At 44.3% G+C, this 23,922-nt stretch overlaps 1 protein-coding gene across 1 annotated transcript in view; it reads right to left on the bottom strand.

Annotated features, from left to right (window-relative positions):
* The window catches only part of VRK2 (vaccinia related kinase 2), a 68,009-nt gene that overhangs the window by 21,340 nt on the left and 22,747 nt on the right, over window positions 1-23,922 (bottom strand). Inside the window, exons 8-9 of the mRNA XM_015421202.1 lie at window positions 14,946-15,078; window positions 910-1,030 (exon numbers count right to left, since the gene is read on the bottom strand). Of these exons, the coding sequence (XP_015276688.1) occupies window positions 910-1,030; window positions 14,946-15,078 (254 nt within the window). The remainder of the gene's footprint in view (window positions 1-909; window positions 1,031-14,945; window positions 15,079-23,922) is intronic.

Genomic DNA, 23,922 nt, shown 5'->3' with positions numbered 1-23,922 from the left:
TAATTTGCTGACTTGAATGCAATGGCAACGTATGGTTTTCAGCAACAGCTTCCTTCGCTGTACATGTTGGAATGGTGGAGCGTGTGAGCCCAGAGCTTTACATGAACTGACTCCACATAGCAAGAAAAACAGAGTTTGCTGTTATGTCTAGAACATGCCTCGTCCTACCTCTCCAAATTAAGGTGGGTGGGAAAGCTTTCATGGCAACCCACACACCTGTTCAGAGGTCTGTTTCCCAGAGGCCATGTGTTGCACTGTATGAACTCTGGGCCAAATAAACACCACCACCATTTGGCAACAAGGTAATCCAAATTCTGTACCAAAAGAATTTCAGCAGCGGGCAGTTTCACCAGATTAAGCAGACAGTGGCACAAAAGATGGAGTTTTGGACACATGAGGAGACCTGCGTTCAAATTTAGCCATGAAGTTCACTAGGCGCCCTCAAGCTAGACAGGTACATCAATAAGTCACAGCCTAATAGCGTCACTGTGAGGCCGCTTAATATTTCTTGGGGGAAAGTGAGACACAAAATGTGATTGAACGTAAGAAGCATCGTCAAACCATTGGCCCATCTGGTTCAGTACTGCCTACTGTGAATAGCAGCAGCTCCCCAGGGTCTGAGGCAGAGGTCTTTCACATCGTCTACTACCTGAGCCCTTTCAACTGGATATTCTGAGGGCTGAACCTGAGACTGCCTGCTTGGTAAGCAGATGGCCTTCCCCACTGAGCCATGACTCCATCCAGCTACTCCCTGGATTAGTGGCTGCTGTGGATCCTTTCACGGGATTATTAACTGCTCAAGTTTCTTCTCCCCACCGCTAGCTTTTTTGAAATGCAAAAGTATAACGTCCTCAGTTTTAGGGACAGAATACATACATATTTGTTCATAAACAATACGTGTGGCTTTACTTGGTTTTTGCTGCCTGGACAGCCTCGGGATTCTTCAGGTTCTGCTCCCAGGGTAGCTTCCCACAAATCCACTGCAGCATACAGTAGCCCAGGATTTCAAGGTCCCCTCGCCTGGACGGTGCTAAACAAAGCAAGAGTTTAAAAGGAGAGAGGGGAAATGAACATTAAGACGGGGTTTCTTTCCCCTCCTACATCCCTCTTTTTTCTTGAGAAACAGAAATGGTTGTGGCTTAAAGCTGTAGCGAGATGGAAAAATGTGTTGTGTTTGTTCAGCTGTCCCAAGAACTCCGAATGGCCGGGCTTTTGGCAGCGGCCCACAGACAGGCAACGATTTGTTGCTGTTGAGAGGCGAGGGTCACTTTCCTCACCTCCTTAGACTTCATCCTTCCCTCAGCTTTGGCCTGTCACATGAACTTGATCCCCGTGGCCTCTGACATGATCCAGACAGCCCATAACCCGGCACCAACACTTTCTCCAAGAGCCAGGCAGTAAAACAAAGAAATAAATGTCTGCTGCTAAATTGCTAACACATGTTCCAGGAAGTCCATGGGGTCCACACTGGTCATGCGGAGACCCTTCGAGAGCAGACTAAACAGTGATGGCCTTTCCTACTCCACTAAACAAGAGCCTTTGAAAGCAGATGGCATGGCAACAGTGCCCTCTAGTGGACATATGCACTTCAACACTTCTGTCTCCACCATCAAGAGTTTTTCTTGCCTAGGCTGACATAATGAAAACCCCTCTTGGCTCTTTCGAGCGGAACTCTTTGTTAAATTTAAATCTGGGTTTATTTCCAAAGCATTCAAAAAGCACAATGTTTACATTTTGCAGTCAATGCTGGCTGACTTTACCTACAAACTGAGTTACACAGACAAATGCAACTCTCTCCTTTGTCTCATCCCCCCCCCCTTTGACAATAGCCAAAACACACATCAGAGGCAGATAACTGAAAACCACACAGAAAGTCTATCCCCAGGGACAAAGGTTGTAAGGATACGAAGTGGGGCAGAGAGGCACAGTAACCCAAGAGCTGTGTTATTAATGGCCATTTTTAACCTCATTGTTAAAGATACAATTCTGCACTTCTGCAGTATGTATTTGTATCACGTTTTACTTTTAAAATAAAAAATGATAAAGACAGCTGGCTGAAAATGCATTGAACAAATTCACTCTTAACAAGGAAGTAGAGGTTATTAATGAAGGAAGCTTTTGTAAAAACCAACCTCGCTATCTGTCACATTAATTTGCATCCTGCACTAAGGATAAAAGTCCTTATTCAGAGGAGGGAGAGCCAAAAGATTACAACCTTCAGTGACTGAGACCCTTAACCTGACAGGCACTGGATTATGAACTTTCAATAAAGAAATTCCAAAAGAGGCTCTTGGCATACTTTTTAATTTATAAAAGGCAACTTCTTGGAAGTCTAGCAGACGCCCACCAAAACTCTGTTCCTCCTATCTCCTGCTGCCCACCCACCTGCCCCTCACATGATGAAAGTACATGCAAATTCCCACACGTTGTCGGTGTTCATGGCTGCTAAACCAACACCTTAAGATAGGCCTCCTCTGATCCAGCAGGGTGCCATCTTATCGCCCTGGGTGCCGTTTGTATCCTGCACAAGCTTGTAGCCATGTCCAAAGGCTTAGCTTCTTGTATAAATGCAAGGAAAACACAGTCTTTTGCACGGGTCATCCTGCTGTGGTTTTCCCGTGTGCTCATTCCAGCAATGAAAGTGGGGCAGAACATTTCCATTCATGTTCACAAACTCCACACCTCCCCTACCATTATGACAATACCCAATTACGTTTGCCCTTCTGCATCCCCCCCCCCATTCTACTCTGGAACCCATTTTATTCGAAATAGACAAAGCTACAACTAACCCCCCAGAGGAAAGTTGTCAGAATTATAATGAACAATGCTTCCTCCCTCTGCATTCCCCCTCCCCCAATGGAGGGTGTAACTGATATGAAGTAGTAAGTTATTCTAAATGATTTAGATTTCTGTAGCTAACCACCTACTGTAACTGGTCTTCAAGTGAAAGAGACCTCAGATAGCCCAATTTTTCACTGCTGCAGACTAAGTAGCTATACCAAAAATACCTTTCTTCAATGCATTTTATATTCTCCCACCACATTTTTTATTTATTTAACCACCAACACTTTCTAGACATTTTGAGAGGTGGCCTCAAGTGAGGGATACCTTTCTGTCCTTTATTCACTCTTTCTCCCTGGTGCTTCCACACAGAAGGGATAAATATGGGAACTACCAAAAATGATAGAAAGCTGCCTTTAGACAACTATGCCTACTGAATACAAAACAAATAATTCCTCTTATATGTATGTAATTTAACGTAAAGGGACACGGTCAAGCTGACCCTGCCCACACACACAAAAAAACAACATTTTATGTGAAGATGTTTGTACTGCTTTTATCCTGCTGTATTTTCCTCAGATTATGATTGGAATATTTCTACCATTTTAACAGAAATATATTTATTGGCAAATAATCAACTACGCCATGATTGGTAATGATAATATGTTCCCCCCTTCAATTAATCAAATCAATGCCAAAGCTATGATTATCCTTCAATGATTATCTATATAAATAAAACAAATGTACTTTACACAAACTAATTAGACTGAAAAGTCTGAAAGACATCTCCAGTAATTTTAGAACAATAAATCTGAGGAGAGAAAACTGTTGTTTCGTTTTTAAGATGACACAAACCAAGCAACAATTCTGATCATTTCAGTTTTGATAAATCCAACATCACCAGCCTATGACCTGTCACTTGTACAGGCCTATATTTTTCCCAATTAAAAAAGGCCCAGTCTCCCGTTCTGAATCAGACTAAATTTGATTTCTCTGTAGACAAATGCCTTTCCAACTGGTATTGCAAAAAGGAGACATGGCCTGCTCATTAACAGCATAATTCTCTGGCCACTGTTCTCAGTCAAATAAATAATTCTGGGTAGACAGGTAGTAAACAGTATACTCAGTAAATGTTATAATATATTTTTATAGAGCGGATGTCTACCTTTATTGCATCAAGGCGTTTACAAGAACAACTGGCTTCATAGAAAAACAGTGTTGTACTTACTTGTAACTGTTGTTCGTTGTGATGTCTTCTGTGCAGGCACACATTGGGACTGGGCTTGCACAGGCCAGCCACCATTCTGGTGTATTCTTAACACTCCCAGGGGAGCCCCTCCCCTGCAGAGTTCGCCAGAGGTTGTCTTCCTGCCTAAGGGTCACGTGCACTACAGGGAGGAGCCCCCCTTTCCCTCAGTACTCCTGAGCCGCCACGAGCGTCAGGAACGTAACTACATCCTATGAACTCACAGCGGGGTAGGAGGGAGGAAATGTGTGCCTGCACAGAAGACACCTTGATGAACAAGTTACAGGTAAGTACAACACTGTTTTCATCTTCGGTCCTCTGCACATTGATTAGGTGCAGTCCCACATTGGGAGACTACAGAGCTCCTTACCTTGGAGGTGGGGTGAGTTTCAATGGAACATGGAGTTTAGCACAGCTCTGCTCCTCTACCAATTCAGGCATGGAGTTATTCAGGGCCTGATCAGGATGTTGGAGGGATGGCCATTGCCAAAACTCTAGTCTATAACCTAAATTAATAATTGACAAAACCCAAGTTTTGGTTGAGGAGGCAGATACCACACTATAATGCCCCCACCCACCCACCTGCCAGTGCTATTCGCAGGCACTACAGTTCTTGGAGTCTTTTTTTAAGGGTAAAAAGGCTATAATCAAACCATGTGCAAAGACAACATGATGTAGGAAAAAACAGAAGCAGGGGGAACACCCACACAAATGGGGTGTGTGTGACGTTTTCATATGTCAACAGAAAAGGTAAACATCAGCAGAACCTGAGGAGACAGTTACAGGGGCAAGGTGCCGCCACGGAGAAGGTCCTGCCTCTGAGGGCAGGGCACATAGGAAAGGGTTTGGCCAGAGAATCTTAACCCACAGGGATGAATATGGAGAAAAATTTTCCTTTTGCAAGTCTCAGAGAATAGTAAGTATTCTTGATACATTTAATTTATACAAGCTGCATTAGTTCAGTTTGGATCCCTGTCCCCCTGCCCAAGTATTGAGTATATGTTACATCCATGTATTCTGCCTTAGGACAGGAGCTGGATGGATAACTCACAAAAGGTCTAGGATTGCAAAACAACAATCATTTAGAAATGGGCTGAACAATAAACAGAGCAAGAAAAAAACTGCACTCTATTTGGCCTCCCATCATGTATCCTAAGTCACAACGGCTCCCTTTCTAGGTACTGCTGCCTGCTTCCCTTCAAGCCTGAATGTCAGGACTGAACCTAGGATCTCACAGAGGCCAACACACAGAGCTCTGCCAATGAGCTCCAACCCCCAGGCCACTCCCTGTGCAACCTCACCATTGGCGGCAGTTTAAATCAACACAGGTCCCTCTGACTAACAAAAGTCTTTCAGGTGTCACAAGATTCCTTGTTACACGTGTCCTTTAAGGATGTCCAGAACTGTTTCCTTAGTATGGGAAAGGGCAGTGGGAGAAAGCACATCTATTATGTTAAAATTCTGGCCAAGGAACTGTATTCCTGCAGCACAGCAGGTTTTCAAACAGTGAGGTGGACCCAGACTAGCATCTCTGCTGGAGCCCAAAATGCCACCAAAAATCCAGTTTTCTGGGAGAGAGGGGGACAGGGAAGCCCAGGTTTTCAGGGGGGGGTTGGGTTGTTGCAGGAGGAGAGGGGGACAGGGAAATCATACTCCATGGGTCGAAGTCCTTGCACCCGCAGAAGTGCTAGTCTGGTTCCAAGGCTTGGAAGTTAATCAGGGGTTCCTCAATGAGGAAATAATTAATGTAAATAAGTTTCACTGAGACACAATTTTTCCAACATTTTACACTGAAGAGGGTAGCCAAGGTAGTAGTGGTTTTTTTTTTTTTTTGACCCCATGCCCTGCCCAAACTGCATTATGTGCACCCGACAACATGAAAGTCAATGTTTTGGTAAGATTCAGTCTGCATAGGGGAAAGCAGAGGAACTCATGGGCACCCAGCGCATCAGTGGAGGCCCAGATCACCGCAGTTGCCAAATCAGTCTTTTTCCATCTTCGGCAGGTTCGGCAACTAGCTCCCTACCTTTCCTCCTATGACCTGGCTGTGGTGATCCATGTGATAGTCACTTCCAGGTTGGAATATTGTAACTTGCTCTACACACAGGGCTATGCTTGTACCTGACTTGGAAGCTGCAGTTAGTGCAAAACGAGGCAGTGTGCTTGCTGACTGTGACGTCTCCGAGGGCGCACATCCAGCCTGTGCTGTGCAAATGGCACTGGGCTGCTGATAGAGTCCCAGATCCGTTTCAAGGTGCTGGTGTTGACCTTTAAGGCCCTATGCGGCCAGGGACCAACATACCTGTGGGGCCGCCTCTCCCCGTATGTGCCCCAAATAGCCCTGTGCTCAGTAGATCAACATCTACTGGTAATTCCCAGCCCAAAAGACGTCCATCTTGCCTTGACCAGGGCCAGGGCATTTTTGGCCCAGGCCCCCACCTGGTAGAACAAGCTCCCAATATAGATCAACGCCAGGGTTCCCTCTAAGCTGAGTTAGTGTGCGCTAGCTCACAGTTTTTTAGCCTCCGGCTCACACATTTTTGTCTTAGCTCAGGAAGGATGGCTCCAGAGCAAACTAATTTATGCAGCAGCCAAATCACTCGCTCACAACTTTAATGCCAGTAGCTCACAAAGTAGAATTTTTGCTCACAAGACTCCTCAGCTTAGAGGGAACATTGATCAGCGCCCTGCAGGATCTATTACAATTCTGCAGGGCCTGTAAAATGGAGATGTTCCTCCAGGAACCTGCAGGAAGGGCAGAATAGAAATCAAATTAAATCAAATCAATAAATCTCAGAGTAAAATTACACACATTCTCTATTGGGTTTGTTTGGTGGAACTGAGCTTTTTCCCACCACACATTTAGAGAATTTAACTAAAAAAGAAATGATCCTCACTGAAAGTATTAAGGTACCAATACTTATACAGGTTCATCAGCATGCAGTGTTTCTACTGGCATAAGGTAAAGAACATGTCAAAGAAAGCTTTCGACAACATAAAGAACATGTTACTGACTTTTTTTAGTCTAGCCAGACTGTGGCTGCACTCTCATAAGCAAAAATTATGAAGTCAAAGTGAGGAAACTAACAGAGGCATTTTATTTTAGGTAAGACTAAAATGGTGCCATGTCTCCACGAGGTGTGGGGGAGACTTGCTAACTGCCTGTGGGGTGGGGGAGAAGAGAGAGAGACGTGTTCTCTCTCTTCCTCCACCACAGAAGATCACTTGCCTCATACAGTAACTGCATGTAAACATTACGAGATCCTATGGATTGGCGATGGCAGTCGCTCTCCCCAGAGCTTGGGGAGGCGATTAGCACACCATCGGCATGGAGGTGTGTGAAAGGCTCCAGGCCAGAGAGCTTTGAGGGTTAGCCTCTTCGACGGCTTGCTGCCGGAGAATCGAAGCTTCCCTCCGCTCTGACGTCCTACCGATGAGTGGCCTTAGGGCACAAGCTAACCCGACCGGGACAAGCGGGGGAGACCGAGCGGAACGACAATTGATGTGAGCGAGGTCAGGAATGTGGCCAACAATGAACGTAAGTTCTAAGTAAACGAACTTTGATAAACGGCACCCCCCGTGAGAAAAGCGGAGTGCAAAGAGGGACGCCTCTGAAGCACAAGGACAGATAAACGCAGTGAAGGGGGAGTGGGAGGAAACAGACAGCGTGTGTATTTTGAGAGACTTACTTGAGTACAAATAGCGAATTGACGAGTGCTTCGAGCCCCGAAGAAGCGGTTTGAAAGTGTAAACAAAGTTGAAAAATGGCGGCATCACAAGGAAAGTTTAAAGCGAAGCCTCAGAGTCCAAGGCCGGAAGAGGGAGCTGACGTCATGAAGCTGTTAGCGGATATGCTCAAGCCAGTGATGGATCAGCTTGATGGTATTAACCAGCAACTGACCTCGTTAAATCAAAACTTCGCTTCACAACAGCGACAGCTGGCAGAAACGGAAAAAAAAGTGGAGCTGGTGGCTGAGAAAGTTACAGAGATAGACACCTCAAGGAAGAAGATGAAGAAAAGAATGGGTGAAGTGGAAATGAAACAAAATCTTCAAGAAAATCATTGGTTGCAGCTGCAAATGGAAAAGGCTAATATGATTCTCAGGTTCCAGGGGGTTCCTGAGACAGAAAAAGATTTGAAAAAGACTCTGGGTGAGATTATCGCTCCAGTGACAGGCTTGCCAGCGGAGGAAATAATAAAAGACATGGAGACAGCTTATAGGGCTTACTCCAATTATATTAAAAAAAATAGCCTGCCTGGAGAGATTGTGGTGAGATTTGCAAGAAGACAGACCAGAGATGCTATATTAAAGGCAACTTCAGCAACTTCACTGAAATTTGGGAATACAATTATCAAGACTTTAAAAGACATTCCATTTGAAATTCGCCAGAAGAGAAAGCGCTACAAGGAGTTAATTACTTTTCTTCAAACAAACGGTATACAGTACATGTGGGCGATTCCGGAATGTGTCATCTTTAAAATCAACGATAGAAGGGAGAAGATAGACTCCATCTTCAAAGTCAAAGAATTCTTGAGACGTCAGCTGGGATCGGGGGAAGATTCTAAAGAGGAAGAAACTAAGTCAAGTGACTCAGCTGCCTCGGGAACGGATGAGGACTCTGCTGCAGAAGCGGGTGCGGGAGCAATGAAAACTGTGTATGATTTTAGAGACAGAAAGCCGAAGTAAGTGAAGAAGGACTCTGATAAATGGCCCTTGGAAACAAAGAAGATGCTCAGAAAGTTCTCTCATAATAACTAATTTACTAATACAGAACAAAGTGGAAAACAAGAACTCTACAAGTATATTGTTTTACTAACTCTTTGAATACTAATATCAAGTTTAACATAAAGGGGTCTCCCACTCTTGGGTTTTTAGTTAGTGTGGGTATCTTTTCTTTATCCATAGTTGTAGTTCCCCTTCCTATATTTTTCTTTGTAGTTTGTAGTCATATTGAAAAAAATAAAAATATCCCTCCGGGGTTTAAAAAAAAATAAAATAAACATTACGAGATCACACCCCTGGGAAGGGGAAGGCAGACCACATCAGACCCATTCAGAATGAGTTCAAACTTGGAGCCTCAGAGATACGTGAAGCATGCCGTAGCCACTTGTGCTTCAGCTGCTGCAATAATATGCAAGCTAGTGAACATATCAGAGTATGTTTCATTTGCATTATTCGTGCATGCAAGTAAAATACAGGTCCTTTTTAAAATTCAAATTCCAATATCGCTATAAAACACTTGAAGGAATGCACTTCAGCATGGCTTTGCCAAATTAATAAAGAATATTGAGATGTTGATTTCTGCCTCTCTCAGAGAAAGGAGCAAATCTGTTAACATTAGCTATGTAATTTACTTGTTTAAGGAATTGGACAGAAGGAGCATTTTGACACCCCTCCCATACACACAGAGGCAGAAATTTAATTCAGACAGTTCATATTCCTCTTATGTTCATCAATGATGGCAAATTAAAACTGGTCTTACGCACTTGGTGTGCAGGGCCTAGAGTATTTAAAAGAAGCTCAATACGTTAAGCGCAGTATATCTCCGGAGAAATTAGGTATTGACTGCATGCCTCAGTGAGTAGAAAATCTACAAAAATCCATATGGTGCATTGATCCAAATATTACTTTTTAACACTACTAACAATGTAACAAATTTTTAAGAGGTATGCTTGACATATGTATAATTCTCTTTAATTATCAAGGAACAAGCAGGGAAACTAACACTATTTACACAATGCAGTTTGCAAAACGTGTGTTCAACAGGATCTGGGCAGATTCCATGTTATACACACGCAGAGAGAAACACTTAGACCTTCAAATCATACGACAATTAATTTGGGAAACCGAAGAGCATGTTAATGAACATGCTAAATACCCATTATTTATATAGTGTGTTTTATGACTTTACGGGGTTCCTGTCATCTATTCGTGACAAGGCAGGCGGTTATTCTTCTTTGAAAGCTGAAAAGCAGCCTACGGTTCACCATACTCAGGTATGCACATGGACAATGGGAACGTGCCTTTATGCAGATCGGTCGGAAGCAGCAAGTTGAGCTCCTCCTTTTAAAGCAGCAAGCAATGGAGGAGGGCAAGAGAAAACCTCAAAGTGTGTTCACAAGCAATGGAGGGGGGAAAGAGAAAACCTCAAAGTGTGCTCAGACCTCTGGATCAGCCACCTGGGTAGACTTCATGTCTCAGGTCCCTTCCAATGTTACACCACATCAACTCACATGCCACTGAGGTAACTCTTAATGCGTAATGGGAGGAATAAGGACATGTGGGGGACGCAGAGATGCAGCTACTTCTCAGTGCAGCACAGTTCCCAAAAACGGTGGCAAGGGCCATGTCGTTGATTCTTCCCATACACCTGAGCAGTGTTCCCTCTAAGCTAAGTTAGTGTGAGCTAGCTCACCGTTTTTTAGCCTCCGGTTCACACATTTTTGTCTTAGCTCAGGAAGGATGGCTCCAAAGCAAACTAATTTATGCACTAGCCAAATTGCTCACTCACAACTTTAATGCTAGTAGCTCACAAAGTAAAAATTTTGCTCACAAGACTCCACAGCTTAGGGGGAACATTGCACCTGAGCACGGCATGAACAAGAATTCCAAGGTAACAGTGCGAGAGGCCAAAGTCAAGCCCAGCAGGTCTCACTAGGCCATGTTCTCACTTGTGTCAGCTGAAAGCACCCAGGAAAATTAGGCTTGCACATATGATAGCTAGTACTATAATACAACTACATTTGGAATACTGCATGAGAAGCATGGAATACTACACACATTTCTCTTATGAAGCATTTAGCTCAGTTTTGCATACAATTTATACAGCTTGCAGAATTCAGCTTTTTCCCCCCGATGCAGACTCCCTAGACTGCTCTGGCACAGAATTTCAATTTCTTATTTTAGCACAGGAGGCACAGTGTTCACTACAGGTATGCCTTTGAGAGCCCTCTTGAAAATATCACACACGGAGGAAGAAACACACTCTGTGTTGTGCTGTAAGCTAAGAAAAATGATACCCTTGGAAATGAAAGTTGCAAAAAACTAAATAAAGGCCACTATCGCCAAATTGCAATCAGTTTTAAAAATGGCAGCTCTCTCTCTGTACCTCTGATTGTCTATGGCGAATCAGAGACAGCAAGTCCCCCCACAGCGATCAAGGACAACCTGTCCACAGTGGTGGTGGTGCTCATTAGGACTCTGTTTCCCCGCTAAAAGTCTCACCTTGCCAGATTCTAAAGCAACTCCTCTTAAAGGGCCAAGCTATTAAAAGACACCAGCTGTGATCCAAAGGGAACACACGGTCTTGCAATGGTGAGACTTCCCGTAATCTTCTCCAAGAAGGGGAACTTCACAGACAAGAGGGGTATGTCCTACCCCAAATGTTTATCTAGCAAATATCTATTCTGCCATTCTTGGCACAACCACCCCTAAAAGGGGCTCACAAGAAAATCTAGCTTTGGCATTTTCACAGCTCATAAGGATTTCAGAGTTCATTAAAAAAAAAAAAAAGTTTCAAGCTCTCATGAGTATGGACGCCATTCTTGGCACAACCACCCCTAAAAGGAGCTCACAAGAAAACCTAGCTCTGGCATTTTCACAGTTCATAAGGATTTCAGAGTTCATTTTTTAAAAAAATAATAAAAAGTTTCGAGCTCTCATGAGTATGGACCCTCCCACCTAAAATGTCTGCTCCCCTGCATAAAGTAATCCTGAATAAACAAATTATGGAAACAGGCTTTCATGTCTACTCTTTCATTTTTATCACAGAATGTAGATCTGAATATGCTGCTTAGCCTTAATTTCGATGCTTGTTCCTATGCCACCAACACAGCAAGAGCTCCGATGCCATCTCACCAGCAGCCCCCGCTTCCCGTTTTTCACCCGGTACTTCCCGTACTAATGGGGAAAGTGCATTTCACAGGCCCGGCATGCCTGTAGCCAAAGAGCTCACAGCATCAGTGGATTTAACAGATTTCTATCCTCCTTATCCCACGGTACGGGTCAGGAACTGCTTGCCCATTACGGCCTCTTTACTCCTAAAACATTTCCAGCGGGTCAAACAGTGCAATTGTCTCAGCATCAGAGACGCGCAGAGTCCCATTTCATTTTTCCTAATGACCAGCGTTAAATGACTGCAGGTCTTAACAGTGCTGGCAAATTATCAAGGCCTCTACATTACATGGTCAATGGTCCTTTTAATAGAAAAGCAATAATATATAGTTGTTTGTGCCAAATAAAACTCGTTAGAAAGTATTAGTTTAAGATAACAGTTCAGCAGCTATTAACGGTTCACAAATGTTTGTAGACTCTCTACTAAAACCGGGCAGCAGAAGGTGAAGGGAGGGGAGGATGATTTTCAGGAATCCTGCTCCTTTAGGCATACAAGTTTTCTTGTAACACCATGTTTTACAGGGTGGGGCAATAGAACAACAGGAGAACGCATGCTCTACAGATGGTACCAGGTTCAATCTCTGCCGTTTCCAGATAAAGGACCTCAACTGAAAAGACAGGGAGACAGCTTTCATGGAGAGCCACTACCAGTTGAAGAAGACCATACTGGCTACATGGACCAATAATTTTACCATATCCCTGGCCCCATCCCTAGGAGACTGTCATCTAAATTCCAACAAAGGCCAAGCTGGGAAATGGGGGCAAGCCTAAAGAGAGTGGATAGGTTTAAGGGAAAACAGGGAGGCTACTAAAGAACTAAATTAATGGTCTGATGGAAGAACGGAGAAGGATCAGAAGAAGGAAGGCGGCATCCCACAGCCATTTGGGAGGTGAGTTACAGGCATCATTCAAAAGAGGCTGAAAAATCTCAAGTTAACTAAAGTTTGGCAATAATCATTTGCATTTTTTTGCACTAGCATAACATTAGAATTGACTTTTTGTCTTGCTGACATAGCAACTAAGAAAGTCGTGTTGCATTGACCATATTGATTGCGAGCAATGCAGCCAGCCATCGGAGGGAGGGGGACACACCGTGCCATATATTTCCAATATTGACCTTCCACTCCCTTTTCTATGGCTCCATGGGCCTGCTATTGAATTTGGACTGCAGTGTAATAAACAGCTGAGGTTTAATTAATGGTAAATGAATACAAGACACAGGTTATGACTTTAACTAATTAGGGAATTGTTGAATTAAGTCTGCCTTGGAATGCAAGGCAGTACAATCGATATCCAATAAAAGGACTATGTATGTAATTTACCTGCAAATGTGTTTCCAATACCATCAAAGTGAGTTTAAATAAGTAAGATATATGAAAGGCTGCTGGGGGGGGGGGAGAGCTTTTTTGAAAAAAGTTAACACTTTACACAGTTTGCAACAGGATGCCTTGAGATATTTAGTGCAGCAAACATAATTAAGAGTCATCTTGCCTCAGAGCACAGTATAAGGGAGTTGGAAAAGGCTAACTGGCAGCCAGCACGCCAAGTCTAAGGAGACTCCTGCCATCCTCTCAGTGGGAGATGCGGGACTGGCCATGTCTGGAAACAAGAAGAGAAAGCTGCATGCCAGTGCCAATTTGACCTGTGCTGCTCCATGCATCATACAGGCTGGTGGGGTGCAATGCTACCCCACCTGGAGAGCTGCATGGCTCAGACCTGTATAGATCCCACATGGGATCTATGGGGGGTGCACATTAACCACTCAGACTCACCGGAGTTTCAGCTCAAGAAAAACCTGTTCCTTTAGGTGGAGTTCAACACCATCTAGAACAGGGGATATCCCAATTCCTGGGTTAAATCTTTCCTGCTCTAACAGTAGCACCTCTGTTTTACTGAGATTAAGTTTCAGGTTGTTAGCCCTCACCCGTCCCAAAACTGCCTCCAAGTCCAAGCACGTGTTCAGTTTCCACAGCCTCCAAGCAATCTGATGGAAGGGCGAGGTAGAGCTGAGTGTCAGCCGCATATTGGTGGCAACTCGGCCCAAATCTCCAGACAACCTCTTAGGCAAGAAGGTTGCAAGCCACTTTGGGTCCCCATTTGGGAGAAAAGTGGGGTATAAGTGAGGTAAATAAAAGGCCAAAAAGTACACACATTTCGACAAACAGGTTAAGACAAGAATGTTATTTGTACAGCGCTTTACAAGACTGGCCTTGTTCACTCTCACAAACCTGCAAACGCATCCATGCGTCTGCATTTTACGGCACACTATGATGGATGAAGCCATTCTTAGACCCGCCTATTCCCCAGTGTGAACGTGTGCTAAGAAGCAGCAACCAAATTCTAGCTACTCTAGGAATTAACACACAGCTGTATTTTTTTCCTGTACAACTTGCACAATTTCATCTTGAGAGAGACAGACAGAACAAAGATGGCCACTTGTCGGGGTCCAGTCCCAGCAATACTTGCTAGAGAGGCTGTCAGTACCTGGAGCAAAAGGCCAAGTGATAGTCTGGAGATTCTGAGCGACAGCCCAAGGGGCTCCCCCCCACCCCTGAAGTAGAGACTATGGGGGGGGGGACATCAGTCCTTGGGGCTACAGAGCAGGCAGTATCATCAGGCCCATCTGACTGCTAGAACAAAGAAGACTGCAGCCTACAGCAACCATACCCCAATGATCAGCAGCTCCAGTGGCACAGGGAATTGCCACCTAACCCACAGAGCTCCCAACTAGCAGCCCACAGCACGTAACAACAAAGCATATTCACAGGTCACATTTAAAGGGGGGGGGGGATCTTGCCTTGCCTCCTCAGAATTTACTCTGCTTTATATCGCATCCTCCTTTGCCACAGCAGGGATAACCACATTGACCCAGGCGGGACAGGAGGTCACCACACATGGGCACATAAAGCTGCACTGAAATCCACTGCAATTCTGGTTATGCTTCACGCAGCCCAACCGCACGTTTATTCTGAAATGTCTGAAAGAGGGGGAAGGGGGGAGGAGAGAGTAAAAGAAAAACCTACCTACTCCCTTGTGGGCATCTAAGCTGGTAAACTCTATTGTCCCATTATGGCCCTTTTTAGGATTTTCCCGATACTCTTTGTGGTTCCCATTGGGACAATATCTGTAGGAGAGTCCATAATCTGCAAGATAAACCTGGAAGACATGAACAGAAAAAAAATGAGTAATGCTGTTTTTGTCCTCTGAAAAGTATAACCTTTCTAATTAAACCGGAGGAAAATGGTGGCTTAAGGACATGCTAAGATCTGCATTTTATTAATCCAAATGGCACCTCAGGATAAAATATATACATCTGGGGGCTGTAACATCTACCCTCCCCCTCTTCTCAATGGTTTGCCTCCTATACCCCATCATATTTCAGAGTACAATAGGATTTCAGCCTATTTTGTTCTTAAGCTCTCTTCTCTCCAGGTGGGCATCTAGACATCATAAAGTGCAATATGTCTTTTATCTGTCTTCATGCTGCTTATGGGACCCCTTCCCCTCCTTACTAAACACACTCACACACACAGACACGACAGATCCAATCTTTCAACAGCCAGCCCTTCAACAAGTTCATAACAGCTACGGTTACGGAAAAGAGCAGAAGAAAAAGTTTCACAAACAGTGACTCACATACTAATTTCGGGGGGAGGGGGAGGCTGTATGCTTCCCTCAGGCCTTCAGAAGGTTCCGGGATGCACACCCTCCCTGAAATGAACAGCACGTCATCCTGAAAGGGCAGCTACCTGTTGTTAGCTTTGAAATGTCTGAATCTGACAGAGCTTTAAAAATGGGAGCACAGAAAGGGTTGCCAAACTCCAGGTTGCACCTGGAGATCTCCCACTTTTACAACTGATCTCCAGACAACCAAGATCAGTTCCTCTGGAGGAAATGGGAGGGTGGACTCTATGGCATTATACCATGCTGAGGCCCCTCCCCTCCCCAGGCTCCACCCCCAAAATCTCCAAGTATTTCCCAACCCAGAGCTGGCTAACTTCAAGTATAGAAGTGGCGGTAAGTCTGAAGCAAAACCAGCTGATGTGTTAGAACCTTTCTCCCTCACCTTCTTACCCTCCTCTCCATATTTAACAAGCCTGCATGCTGAACAAATCAGCTGGGGGGGGGGAGCCATCAAGGCATTCTTCAGAAGGACCCCGGAAGAAAACAGGCTCCATAAAAGGCAGGAAACAGATGGCTTCCTTACCATTTCGTTTCAGAGTTCAATACTGTTTTGGAAGCATCCACAGCCCATTCCAAAAGCAAGAAGTACACTCCTAGCCTCTTTTCCATGTTTATCCAGATGGATCAGACCCCCAACTAGACAGCAAAACATAAAAGTACATTTCTCAGCAGTGATCCACGTTTCCCCCTCATCCCATACTGCACTTCTACTCCCAGACGCACGCTTGCAATTTTATTATGATGCTACCTTATATTCAGGGAGACCACTAGTCCATCTAGAAGAAGAAGAAGAAGAAGAGATTGGATTTATACCCCGCCCTTCACTTGGAGTCTCAGAGCGGCTTACAAACTCCTTTCCCTTCCCCTCCCCACAACAGACACCCTGTGAGGTGGGTGGGGCTGAGAGAACTCTGACAGAAACTGCTCTTTTTCAAGGACAGCTGTGCCAGAGCTCGTGACTGACCCAAGGTCACATCAGCAGGTGCAAGTGGAGGAGTGGGGAATCAAACCCGGTTCTCCCAGATTAGAGTCCGCACACTTAACCACTACACCAAATCTAGCTCAGTACTTTCCTCTGACTGGCAGTGGCTTTCTATACCTGGGGTCAATCATCACTTCTTGTCTATCCTGCACTCCCCTGAAGACGCTCAGAGCAACATTAATGGTTCTCCCTGCCTTCATTTTATCCTTATAACAACCCTATAAGGTAAGTTAAGGGTGTTTGTCCCAAGGTCACTTAGTGAGTTTCTAGTCCAAGCAGGGATTTTGATCTGGGTTTCCCTGGTTCTCGTCCAATGCTCTGCTGATCTTCCAGATGCAAGACAAGGACTCTGTTACCAAGCCACAGCCTATTACTTCTATTCAAACCTCACCTTCCCACCAATCATATCTCAAGATAGCTTATACAATTAAAATCACAGTAAGTTCCCATAACAATTACAGCAATATACAACAATTACAAAATTATAGGATCATCAGAACAGCCGTAAGGAGTCTTATAAGAATAAGCGTCCATTTCAAAGCTTGGTAGAACAATAAAACAAGAGCAGCCATGCTGGATCAGGCCAATGGTCCATCTAGTGTAACACTGTAGTGGCTGCAACCACAAAATGACCATCATAGAAGTTAGGACTGATAACAGAATGTTGGGAGGTTCCAAGACAACCAGCTATTGCTGAACAAGAGCTACCTGCAGACCCAAATGTGATGCCTCTTGGATCTTCTGAAGCACCTTTTACGCCAACGAAGGAAAGCCAGGATATGTTCACTGTTTGGGGATGAAGCAAGTGCGTGCCAAGAAACTAATTGGTGAGCACCATATTGGGGATCACTGCCGTACTACATATATCACAGGTTAGGAAAGGCACTGCTAAGTATAAAAGAAGGCCTGCATGGTTAACAACACAAGTCAAGGAAGCTATAAAAAGTAAAGTCTTATTCTAAAAAGTGGAAGGTCTCCCCCAATGAACTGAACAGGAGGGACCACAGGCTCTGGCAAAAGAAATAGAAGTCAATTACTAGGCATGCAAAAAGAGATTCTGATAAGCAAGTTGCTAAAAGCATCAAGGCAAACAATAAACATTTTTTAAACAATATATACAGAGCAGGAAACCAGTTAGAGAAGCAGTGGGGCCTCTGGATGACAAAGTAATAAAGGGATTGCTAAACAAAGGTGGGGAGATAGCAGAGAAGCTCAATGACTTTTTTGCTCCTCTGTTCACTGTAGAAAGTGTGGGGCACGTATCCATGCCACAGTCCCTCCTTTCAGAAAGGGAGTCTGAAGAACTGAGCCAAATTGATTGTACCTGGATTCCACACAACACGGCCATGCTTCTCCTGCCAACAGCTCTAAACAAGGAACTCTCAGCCAATGCTCCCTGTGGAGTCTTGTGAGCAACAATTCTACTTGGTGAGCTACTGGCATCAAAGCTGTGAGTGAGTGATTTGACTACTGCATAAATTAGTTTGCTCTGGAGCCATCCTTCCTGAGCTAAGACAAAAATGTGTGAGCCGGAAGCTAAAAAACTGTGAGCTAGCTCACACTAACTCAGCTTAGAGGGAACACTGCTCTCAACCATTTAACAAAGCTGAAGCAGCTGTACTTGAGGCTTACATGGCTACCCTTGACCATCCCTTTGAAGTAACCTCTTTTCAACAATAGCCACAAAGACAAGCTGCAGCAGTTTCCTTATCTGCAGTTTCTAAGTTCAGAAACTAGTTTCTGTGTCACTCTTTAACTAGTTTTGTGTTCTCCTGGGAGGCAAATTCCTGCCCTGAAAAAAATATGAGCAGCGTTAAGAGTGACCTTGCACTTAATTTAATTATATTGCTCTTGATGGGCTTCTTTTCCTTGTCTCCTTAAAAAAAGAAAGAAAAAAGAAAGAAGAGAGGCTATCTTGTAGCTGATTCTGTTAAAATTACTGATTCTTGTTTGTGCTCCGGGCAGCTTTACAATCTTAGGAGGGCTAGTCTCTGACTTTAACCGTTTCCTGCTCCAGCATCTCCTGTGCCGATCTGGAGTATGGTATTGGGACGGCAGCTCTCTCTTCCTGCAGGGGCGACAGCTTTTTAAAGATTATACTGATTATATTTCTCACCTGACGTCCTATACAAACTGTGATACAAGGATTAAAGACTGGAGGCAATGTTTGGAAAACTGGGACAAGGCGTAAAGCTTTGTCAGGTTGACCGACTCTATTTTCTCCTGTATCCTCCAGTGGATTCGTGTTGCTTGGTACCCAGCCTAGCCGAGCCCGGAGACAATAATGCATCAAGTCAGTGTGACAGAAGAAGCGACTTAGTGGAACAGACTGAAGCTACTGTATCATTGGAACTTCACAATGTAGGAGGCGGCCTTTCCCAAATACCATGCCGATCTAAGGGAAAAGGCCATTTGCTTTAAAAAAAGTACATGGCTAGCCAACTGCAATTTAGACTTAATTTAAATGTAAAATGCTGTTTAAAAGAAGAGTGCCTTTTGAAGTAAATCAAAGCAATGCCTTTCCTGGGACCAGAAGGCTGCCATAAAATAATCTCAAACACGGGAGAGCCATCTTTCACCCTACTGTCTGACCCTAAGACAAGATGTTGTCACTTTAAAACTACCAAGTTATACGTGAGGAGGAGCTGCCTAACTGGTTGAGCAACTTAGAAAAAGCAATCCGGTGCCTAGAAGCTTTGTAGAATCATGTCCCTTGAAGGTCTCCAAAAACCAAATGCGTGTGCCTCAATTACAGGTGCTTCAAGTACTGAACACCAGTTTGAGAGCAGAAGATTTCTACTCTGTTCCCCGGGGGGCCCTAGATGAAAACTCAGCAAAAGCAAATAAGCATCCCTAAAGGAACAGTCTGACCAACATCCACTAAATCCCTGGGTATGGTTGGAAGGCACACGCTGCAGCAACCTGTCCTAAAGGTAAGCAGGTATGGGTCTGATCAGTGCCCACCTGTGCCTGCTGCCATTGAGTTCCAGGATGGAAGAAGGGCAGGATGTAAGTGTAATTAGACCTTCCCTTACAATGCACAGCTTCAAGACAGGCCCAAACCTCAGCACACCCACTTCCCAGCTTAGCAAAGGCCTCTGGCTCAGGCTCAACAGTACATCATGACACAGTTCCCTTTCTTCCACCATTGGAGAGCAGAGTCCTCGTGCCATGTTGCGAAGTTTTTTTGGAGCAAACAGCAGCATTTTGCGGAGTCCAAAGTGAAGAACCAATAAGACATTCCCCCACCCCAACAGTTCTGTGGGACATATGGAAGACTTGGAGAGAAGAGGGTCAAGAAGAGCCAAACCAGATTTGCAGGCCCACAGCTGGCCATATTTTACTGCAGAAAGGGTCCCGAGAGCAGTAGGTTTCCACACTGGTAACTTATTTTGCATACAGATTAAACTCTTTCCAGTTATATAATGTTATTATTAAAAGAGGTCATGGCTGTTTAGTGAGGCCATGGAAAGAAGATGACTGCAACTTTCACAAGAAATCTTGGATTTTGAGGACTGATGTAATTGGGACTAAGAGAATGAGCTTTGATTCACAAGCCTCAGCTATGAAGAAGAAGAAGAAGAAGAAGAAGAAGAGATTGGATTTATACCCCTCCCTTCACTACCCAAAGGTGTCTCAGAGTGGCTTACAAACTCCTCTCCCTTCCCCTCCCCACAACAGACACCCCGTGAGGTAGGCGGGGCTCAGAGAGCTCTTGACAGAAACTGCTCTTTTTCAAGGACAGCCCTTATCAGAGCTTCGGCTTGCCCAAGGCTATCCAGCCAGGTGCAAGTGGAGGAGTGGGGAATCAAACCCAGTTCTCTCAGATTAGAGTCCATGCACTTAACCACTACACCAAACTGGCTCACTATGCTATGATGCATGACGGTGGCATTGCTGTTAGTGTCAGACAGCTGGTGCGTGGGTTCAAATCCTCATTCAGCCATGCAGTCAGCTGGGTGACCTCAGGCTAATTTCCCCCAACCCAAACTACATTACAGGGTCATTTTGAAGATAAACTGCAAGAAAGGAGAACCTGGTAGGGAGAAGAGGCTGGACAGATATACAGACAGGCAAGCCAATTTCTCTCAGCCCTCATCTTTAATGTATTATAAAATTGGCTTGCTTTCCAGGGCAGTTGTAAGGACAGCAGTATGATAATACAAGTGGGGGACCTGCAAGGATTTGCAGGAGGTCTCATTTAACCCTCCCCTACCATTTCCTCTTTCCTTTCACTGGCAGCCCCCACAACCTGTCTGTCCTCTTTTCCTGCTTCCTTCATTATTTCCTACCCATTGGCCAACCTATCTTTAATCCCCACGCCCCATCTCCAGTTTTCTATTCTTCCTTCCTCCTGGCAGCCTCTACCAGGGAAACCTGTGGCCCAATTCTGTGGTGCTGGCTGCTGAGCCAAGCTGCACAGTGGGGAACTATCAAGGACTTCTGAGGGGCACCTCACTTCCCTCTACATCCCCACTTCCAACTAATTCTTCTTTTCCTCTGTCTGGAAACCTCTATATTCTCTTCCCCTGCTTCCTTCTCTCCTTCCCAGCCACCCACCAACTTACATCTTCACCTATGTTTACTATTTATTTACTTCATTTATACCCCACCTTTCTCTACAATGGGGACCCAAAGCATCATTGCTCTCCTCCATTTCATTACCACAACAACCCTGTACAGTAAGTTAGGCTGAGAATGTGCAACTGGCCCAATATCAACCAGTGACCAGAGTGGTTTTCTCACAATACGAGAACTCGTGGGCACTCAATTAACACACAGAATTCCCTGCCACAGGAGGTGGCGGCGGCTACCAGCATGGACAGCTTCAAGAGGGAATTAGATAAACATATGGAGGAGAGGTCCATCAGCGGCTATTAGCCACAAGGTATAGATAGGAACTTTCGGTTTGGGGCAAGTGATGCTCTGTATTCTTGGTGCTTGGGGGGAGAACAGTGGGAGGGCTTCTAGTGTCCTGGCCCCGCTGGTGGGCCTCCTGATGGCACCTTGTATTTTTGGCCACTATGTAACACAGTGTTGGACTGGATGGGCTATTGGCCTGATCCAACATTGACTTCTCTTATGTTCTTATGTGATTCGAACCTGAGTGTCTCAGATCCTAGTCTGAGACTATAACCACTACACTACCACAGCTTTTGTAGGGTGGCTGCTGTTGAACAGTAGCAAGCAGCCAGTCCTGAGTCACTTATGGAAGCTGCATGCTGTCAAGTTGCCCAATGACTGCTGCCAGACCTGGTCCCAGTGAGTCTTCCTCCTGGAGAGGGCCCTGAAATCACTGCCTTCTACTGACAGAAATCAAGGGTCGAAGGCTAGTGGTACTATTGTGGTTGCTTAGCAACCCCAAAAATAGCCCCTGAGAGGCATTTGTTTCTTAAAGGTACAAGCATTGCTATTATTTTGGGGTTTTTTAAATTTTTTTTAAAAGATTTCAGATTTCAAACCTAGAGGGTTTTTTTTTAGGTTTGTAGAAAGTTCTGTCTTGTCTGTTCATGGCTCCAGTCTCTGGCTCAAACGATCCACAATTCAGGCCATGTTGAGAGTTAGATATATTGATGCATTAAGAGCTTCCTATTTGTGTGTACCAAGGAAAGGAAATGCTTCAATACCAGCAGAAAAAATATGCTGCTGAATCACCTTTTTGAAAGACCAGTTTAAAGTAAGTAGAAAAATGTTTAAGAGCATTACAACACTGTATTAATCATTATAAAATATTCAGTGCAAAATTCACACAAGTCCAACATATTAACTAACTGCAGCAGACAACAGCTTTGCATGCAGGGTGATATAAAGCAGTATTTAAATATGATCCAATTTTTAATTTTTTGAAAAAATATATAACTGAAATAAGCACCCAAATATAAAATATCTGAATGCAACATGAATATGTGATAATCTATAATTACAGTCTTCAAATAGAAAGCTCAATTCTCTACCGAACCGATTGCATTACAGCCTCCCTTTTTAATATAAAAGAACGATCTGGATACAGAAACTGGATTTTTGAACCTGAGTAAACTTTGCTTTCCACTGCAGCCCTTCATGCCAGGCATACTAAAGTGAGGGGCAGGGGCAGAAAAGTTGCACTGCACATACAGAATGCTGCACCCTTTGAATCCTTCACATATTCCAGTAAGTGTGTCTACCATCTGCACACAGAGCCAAACAGAAACGCTTAATTTCAGAGCTGTAACCTTAAGCCAACAAAAATTCTGTAGTTCTTAAACAGGCAGATTACATAGCCAGGTAGTTTTTGATTATGTTTCTCAGTAGGCCAAATACTGGATCTGGTTTACTATATTAGTTTGCATACCAACCAATCAGTACGCATTGGAAAATCTATGGAATGAGAAACTTCGATGTAAAGCTATGATTTTTTGTTGTTGTTGTTGTTGCCCTCAAGTCACTTTGGACAGTATCATAATGCCCCTGTATAAATCGATGGTGCAACCTCATTTGGAATACAGTGTACAATTGTGGTCACCACACCTCAGAAAGGATATTCTAGCATTGGAAAAAGTGCAGAAAAGGGCAACTAGGATGATAAAAGGGTTGGAACACTTCCCCTATGAAGAAAGGTTAAAGCACTTGGGGCTCTTTAGCTTGGAGAAATGACTTAATGACATGATCGAGGTTTACAAGATTATGCACGGGACAGAGCAGGTAGAGAAAGAAGTACTTTTCTCCCTTTCTCACAATACAAGAACTCATGGGCACTCAATGAAATTGCTGAGCAGTCAGGTTAGAACGGACAAAAGGAAATACTTCTTCACCCAAAGAGTAATTAACACATGGAATTCACTGCCACAGGAGGTGGTGGCTGCTACAAGCATGGACGGTGTCAAGAGGGAATTGGATAAACATGTGGAGCAGAAGTCCATCCGTGGCTATTAGTCACAAGGTATAGATAGAAAGTCTCAGTCTGGGGCAAGTGATGCTCTGTATTCTTGGTGCTTGGTGGGGGGCAACAGTGGGAGCCTGCTTCACAGGGAGGGCGGGGTATAAATTAATTAAATAAATAAAAATTCTAGTTTCCTGGCCCCACTGGTGTACCTCTTTTTTTTTTTTTTTTTCCCCCCGGGGGGAATTTTTTTTTTTTTTTTTTTTAAAAATTGCTGCCCCTTTCTCTGATAGACAGTCCTCTCTGGAAGACCCCGAGTCCAGCTCACCACTGGACCTGCTGTCCATCCCTTCTTTCTCTTCCTCCTCTGGCTCTCCCAGCTGGACTCTTAAAAATTCCCGTGCTTTCTGAACAGAGTCAATCTTTTCCTTTTTGTCCTTCATTTTGAAGGTTACGCATTCTGGAGTTAGCCATC

This window comes from Gekko japonicus, unplaced genomic scaffold (assembly GCF_001447785.1).
Source record: "Gekko japonicus isolate JY-2015 unplaced genomic scaffold, Gekko_japonicus_V1.1 scaffold213, whole genome shotgun sequence".
Taxonomy (NCBI): domain Eukaryota; kingdom Metazoa; phylum Chordata; class Lepidosauria; order Squamata; family Gekkonidae; genus Gekko; species Gekko japonicus.
The sequence above is the reverse complement of the archived record's forward strand: the minus strand, read 5'-3'. Positions and strand labels throughout refer to the sequence as shown.